Raw genomic sequence first — 6780 nt, forward strand, 5'->3', positions numbered from 1 at the left:
TTCCTAGCATTCTGTTTGCTTTTTTGACTGCCGCTGCATACTTAGGGCACGTCTGCATAGCCGGGCTAAAGTCGAATTAAGCTATGCAACTTCAGTGATGTCACTTGCATAGTCTAAGTTGAAATCACTTAATTTGACTTTTGGCGCTTTCTACAAAGCAGGAAGTGCAAGAAAGAACACTCTTCCTTTGACTTCCCTTACCCTCGTGAAATGAGGGTTACCAAGAGTCAGAGTAAAAAGTTCTTGATAATAAAGATTTGATAGCATCTTTATTAATGACCTGGCTGAGGGGATGGATTGCACCCTCAGCAAGTTTGCAGATGACACTAAGCTAAGGGGAGAGGTAGATACGCTTAAGGGCAGAGATAGGGTCCAGAGTGACTTAGACAAATTGGAGGATTGGGCCACAAGAAATCTGATGAGGTTCAACAAGGACAAGTGCAGAGTCCTGCACTTGGGATGGAAGAATCCCAAGCATAGTTACAGGCTGGGGACCAACCAGCTAAATAGTAGTTCTGCAGAAAAGGACCCGGGGCTTACAGTGGGTGAGAAGCTGGATATGAGTCAACAGTGTGCCCTTGTAGCCAAGGAGGCAAATGGCATATTAAGTTGCATTAAGAGGAGCATTGCCAGCAGATTGAGAGATGTGATTATTCCCCTTTATTCGGCTCTGGTGAGGCCACATCTGGAGTATTGTGTCCAGTTCTGGGCCCCCCACTACAAAAAGGATGTGGACACATTGGAGAGGGTCCAGTGGAGGGCAACCAAAATGATGAGGGGGCTGGAGCACATGACCTATGAGGAGAGGCTGAGGGATTTGAGTTTGTTTGGTCTACAGAAGAGAAGAGCGAGGGGGGATTTGAGAGCAGCCTCCAATTACTTGCAGGGGGGTTCCAAAGAGGATGGAGAGAGGCTGTTCTCAGAGGTAGCAGGTGGCAGAACAAGGAGCAATGGTCTCAAGTTGCAGCGGGGGAGGTCCAGGTTGGATATTAGGAAAAACTATTTCACTAGTTCGAACTAGGGTGGCTAATGGAGGCATTTGAACTTGCAAATGAAGCCCAGTATTTAAATATCTCAAGCTTTATTTGCATGTTCCCGGGCGCCGCCATTTTTAAATGCCCCGTAGTTCGAACTCACTGCCCGCGGCTACACGTGGCACAGACTAGGTAGTTCGAATTAAAGCTCCTAATCTGATCTACCATTACTCCTCTCCTCCCCCTCCTGCCTCTCACTCTCCCTTTCTCTTCTCCTCCCCCTCCTGCCTCTCACTCTCCCTTTCTCTTCTCCTCCTCCTCCTGCCTCTCTCTCCCCTCCATCTGTCCCTGCCCCCCTTCCCCTTCCCTCCCGCCGCGGTGTTCGGCTGAGTGCTGCCTTCTCAGCCAGGCTGCTGCGAGGGGGGAGCGGGGTGGTGACATACACGGAAAGGGGACGGGGCCCTGTACGTCAGCGCCCCACCCTCCTTCCCCTCCCGCCGCGGGGGAGCCCAAACGGCCCCTTGCACTGCTGGCTCCCCTGGAGGCCCGGCTGAGGGGCGCAGCACTCAGTTGAGCGCCACAGTGGGAGGGGAAGGGGGGTGGTGACGTACACGGCCCCGCCCCCTGGCCGTGTACGTCACTGCCCCACCCTCTTCCCCTCCCCACCCTCTTCCCCTCTGTAATGCGTGGCCGTGTACGTCAGCATTACAGACTCACAGACAGACGTGAAATGCGGAGTAATGGTATTTCGAATTAGGATCTTTAATTCAAACTACCCACTCCATGCTGCATGTAGCAGAGTTTGGACTAAGGGGGATTTAAAAATGGCGGCGCCCAGGAACATGCAAATGAAGCCCGGGATATTTAAATCCTGAGCTTCATTTGCAACTCCGCTTGCCCTAATTACCCTACCTAGCTCGAACTAACGAGCTAATGTAGATGTACCCTGGGCTACTATATATATGGTAATGGCTTGTAGTGCGGACACACACTTTGTTATTTCGGAATACCTTTAGCTATTCCAAAATAACGCTGCTGTGTAGACATGCCCCAAATGAATGTTTTTAGAGAAGTATCCACAATGACTCCAAGATCTCTCTCTTGAGTAGTTGTAGCTAAGTTAGTCACCGTCATATTTTATGTCTAGTTGGGATTATTTTTTTCAATATTCATTACTTTACATTTATCAACATTACATTTCATTTGTCATTTTCTTGCCCAATCACTTAGGCTATGTCTAGACTGCAGGCTTCTTTCGAAAGAGGCTCTTTCAAAAGCATCTTTCGAAAGAGCCTCTTTCAAAAGATCGCGTCTAGACTGCAGGCGGATCTTTCGAAAGAGAAATCCGCTTTTTCGAAAGAGAGCACCCAGCGAGTCTGGATGCTCTCTTTCGAAGACGGCCTCTTTACATTGAAGAACGCCTTCTTTTGAAAGAGGGACTTTCGAAAGAAGGCGTTCTTCCTCGTAAATTGAGGTTTACCGCCATCGAAAGAAAAGCCGCGTTCTTTCGAAATAATTTTGAAAGAACGCGGCTTGAGTCTGGACGCAGGGGAAGTTTTTTCGGGAAAAGGCTACTTTTCCCGAAAAAAACCCTGAGTCTGGACACGGCCTTAGGTAGGTGAGATCTTGTTAATGCTTTTCACAGTCTGCTTTGATCTTAACTATCTTGAGCACTTAAATATAATCTGCGAATTTTGCCACCTCGGTGTTTACCCCTTTCTCCAGGTCATTTATAAATAGGTTGACTAGGATTGGTTTCAGTATTGACCCTTGGGGGGACCCCACTAGTTACCTCTGTCCATCCTGAAAAGTTACCATTTAATTCTATACTTTGTTTCCTGTCTTTTAACCAGTTATCAGTGCATGAAAGGACCTTCCCCTTTTATCCCATGACAACTTACTTTACACAAGAGTTCTTGGTTAGGGACCTTGTCAAAGGCTTTCTGGAAATCTAAGTACGCTATATCCACTAGATCCTCCTTGTCCATATGTTTGTTGACCCCTCTCAAAGAACACTAGTATCTTTGTAAGGTATGATTTTCCTTTACAGAAACCATGTTGACTTTGCCCCAACAAATTATGTTCATCTATGTGTCTGACAATTTTATTGTTTGCCATAGTTTCAACGAATTTGCCCAGTACTGACATTAGACTTTCCGGTCTCTAATTGCCAGATCACCTCTAGAACCCTTTTTAAATGTTGGCGTCACATTAGCTATCTTCCAGTTCTTAGGTACAGAAGCTGATTCAAAGGATAGGTTACAAACCATAGTTAATAGTTTCGCAATGTCATGTTTGAGTTCTTTCCGAACTCTTGGGTGAATGCCAAGTCCAGTGACTTCTTACTGTTCAGTTTATCAATTAATTCCAAAACCTCCTCTAGTGACACCTCAATGTAGCACACTTCCTCAGATGTGCCACCTGAAAAGATTGGCTCAGGTTTGGGAATCTCCCTAAGAACCTCTGCCATGAAGACTGAAGCAACAAATTCATTTAGTTTCTCCACAATGATTTTATCATCTTTGAGAGCTCCGTTAGCATCTCGATCATCCATGGGCCCCACTGGTTGTTTAGCCAGCTTCCTGCTTCTGATGTACTTAAAAAAATATTTTGCTATTACTTTCTGAGTTTTTGGCTAGCTGTTCTACAAACTCCTTTTTGGCTTTTCATATTCTATTTTTACCCTTAATTTGACAGAGTTTATGGTCCTTTCTATTTTCTTCATTAGGATTTGACTTCCACTTTTTATCTTTCACTCTTTCTTTGACTTAGTTATTAAGCCATGGTGTACTTTTTTGGTTCTCTTATTGTGTTTTTTAATTTGAGGTATACATGTAAGTTGGGCCTCTATTACAGTGTCCTTGAAACATTCCCATGCAGCTTGCATGGATTTTACTTTTGTCACTGTACCTTTTAATTTCTATTTAACTAACCCCCTCAATTTTGTATAGTTCCCCTTTCCCAAATTAAATGCCAGTGTTGGGCCGCTGAGGAGTTTTTCCCACCACAGGGATGTTAAATTTGATTACATTGTGGTCACTATTTCCCAGTGACCTCTTTGGGCCTGATATCGAGGAACAAAGAACATTGGTTGAAAATGGGGGGTTCTGAGTAGGAATAGAGAGGTTTTATGACATCTGTGATTGGCTCTCAGGGCAGCCCAGCTGGAAAAGTGTGTCTAGTTCTGGGGTCCAGATTCAGGAACAATGTGGTGAAACTGGGGAGGTTTCAGAGCAGAGCCATGAGAATGACTGAAGGATGAGAAAATCTGCGGTTAAGTGATAGATTCCAAGTGCTCACTCTTGACAGTGGGCTCTTCAGTCTGGCAGGTGAGGGTAGAACCCCATCCAAAGGTTGAAAGATGCAAATACAACCTGGAAATAAGGCCCATGTTTTGAAGAGTGAGGGTAATTAACCCTGGGGATCAGTTACCCAAGGCCATAGTGGATTCTCCATCACTGGTGCTTTTCATATCAAGGTGGGTTGTTGTTTTAACAGCTCAGCTCCAGGGACTATTGTGGGACAGGTTGTGGGATACAGGCAGGCAGACTAGCTGCTCCCAGGGGTCCCTTTTGGCCCCGGGATGGAATCTCTGAATACCTCGGACCTAACGTGGTGCCCAAGTCTTTAAGGGTGTGTTCCACAGCGCCCCCTCCAGGTTTCCGATCCTGGGCTCCTGCCTAAGACAGAAAGGCCACAGAGCTATTTTTAGTGCTGTCATGCGAACCCCCATTGGAGGCCTGGGATCTGAGACTTGTTGCCAAGGGGATTTTGTATATTTATTCTTTTGTGGGTTGATGTCGCTTGTATGGGGCCATCAGTGCCCAGAGGTGAATTTTTCCTCATGGGACTCTCAGTTAACCAGACAGTCATTGCCACTTGTTTTTTCAACAGGGAACCCTTGTGAACTGGACCAGAGTCCCATCTCACCATGGCCACTCTCAATCACACCGGCTTCACTCTTGTAAGCTGCACCTTGGTCGGCATTCCAGGCATGGAGGACTCTCAGGTCTGGATCTCCATCCCCTTCTGCTCCATGTACGTGGTGGCTCTACTGGGGAATGGTTTCCTGCTCTTCATTGTCATCAAAGACCCCAGCCTGCACGAGCCCATGTACGTCTTCCTGGCCATGCTGGCGGTCATAGACATTATGCTGTCCTCCACCACCATACCCCAAACGCTCAGCATATTCTGGTTCGGAGCCAGGGAAATCGCCTTCGGTTCCTGCTTCACCCAGATGTTCTGTATCCATTTTGTTTTTGCCACCGAGTCGGCCATCTTGCTGGCCATGGCATACGACCGGTACGTTGCCATCTGCAACCCCCTGAGATACACCGCCATACTAACCCGTGGGAAGGTAGGGAAAATCATGGCAGCCGCTGTCATCAGAGGGCTATGCCTGGTGGCCTCCTTGACCTACCTCCTGAAACAGTTGCCGTACTGCGGACCCAATGTCATTCACAACACATACTGTAATCACATGGGCATAGCCCGTCTGGCCTGTGCTGACATAACCCTCCATGTCTGGTATGGTTTAACGGTGGCCTTTGTAACCAAGGGACTAGACGCTGTGTTTATTGTTGTGTCGTATCTTCTGATCCTTCAGGCCGTCTTCCGGCTCCCATCCAAGGACGCCCGGCTCAAGGCCTTAAGCACCTGCAGCTTCCACGTCAGCGTCATGCTGATGTTTTACATCCCTGCCTTTTTCTCCATCTTCGCCTACCGCTTTCTTGGGGCTCACCTCCCTCCTTATTTTCAGAGCCTCCAGTCCAACCTCTTTCACGTTGTTCCTCCCATGCTAAATCCCCTCGTCTATGGAGTGAGAATGAAACAGATTCAGGAGCGAGTGCTTCCCGAGCTCTGCAAGAAGGGCAAAGGGTCCCGAGGCTGCAGCCAGCCCAAATAGCTGAGCAATTAAACTTGCTAACGAGCCTTGCCCGAAGGGACACACAGTAGTGTATATCAGGTGTCCGTACAGCACCCGGAACAATAGTTAATCCTAGCATCTTAGAATCATAGAACTACGGAGCAGGAGGGGATCTTGGGAAGTCATCAATCCCGCCCCCTGCTCTGTGACAGGACCCAGTAACCCTGGAGCATCCTTGTCAGGGTTTTTCCAACTTAGGTTCAAAAGTTTCCAATGATGGGGCCTATTCCAGACCTCAACTGTCCTTAGTGTTGGGATTTTTTAACTCCCTTTCTAAAGTCCAACCGTCCACTTCTCAGCGAGTCCTGATTTCCTTTGTCGGCACCTGCCCAGGCCTGAATTCAATACTATTGTTTAAAAAATAAGCAACACACATGCAAAGAAATATACGATTGGAAATCTTTTGGCTTTACTATGGTGGTTATATCAAGGACATGCATATAACAAGCATCACAGAAAGTAGATGGAACTTGTTATAAGTAACGGGGCAGAGTACAGTTTGAACCTCTCCAGTCCAGAACTCCTTGGTCTGGAAACATCCGTCGTGCAGAACTATTTTAGCAAGCTGGATGTCCGCTTTTCATGGGTGTGGCCAAGTTTCCTGAGGTCCCATACAGTTTGTTCACAGACACCAGTCCTGGCTCTCTGTGTTCTGTGCTGTTATTTAGCTCTAAATTACCCTTAAGTGTCCTCTAACAGCCCAGTAAGCAGTGACAGTGTTGCTAGTACTGCTAGACTATACTGAATTTCCGTGGTCCGGAAAATTCTCTGGTTCAGAACCACTCAGGTGCTGGACTACAGAGGTGCTACTTGTATTAACAAGATTCAAAATCCAGAGGACTAGCAGAGTAGATTGTCTTGCTAGGGGAGGGGTACTAT

The 6780-nt window shown here is 47.1% G+C and overlaps 1 protein-coding gene across 1 annotated transcript; it reads left to right on the top strand.

Moving 5' to 3' along the window:
• Nucleotides 1–4879: 4879 nt before the first annotated feature.
• LOC102456882 (olfactory receptor 52D1-like) lies at nt 4880–5888 on the top strand. The gene has a single exon (XM_006126110.3). It carries the CDS (start codon nt 4906–4908, stop codon nt 5878–5880), a length of 975 nt encoding a protein of 324 aa, XP_006126172.3. The 5' UTR covers nt 4880–4905; the 3' UTR covers nt 5881–5888.
• The last annotated feature ends 892 nt before the right edge of the window (nt 5889–6780 follow it).

Source organism: Pelodiscus sinensis, chromosome 1 (genome assembly GCF_049634645.1).
Source record: "Pelodiscus sinensis isolate JC-2024 chromosome 1, ASM4963464v1, whole genome shotgun sequence".
In the NCBI taxonomy this organism is placed as follows: domain Eukaryota; kingdom Metazoa; phylum Chordata; order Testudines; family Trionychidae; genus Pelodiscus; species Pelodiscus sinensis.

Bases quoted from the DNA above. Each gene is read 5' to 3' on its own strand.
- LOC102456882 (XM_006126110.3), top strand. From the start codon at position 4,906: ATGGCCACTCTCAATCACACCGGCTTCACTCTTGTAAGCTGCACCTTG.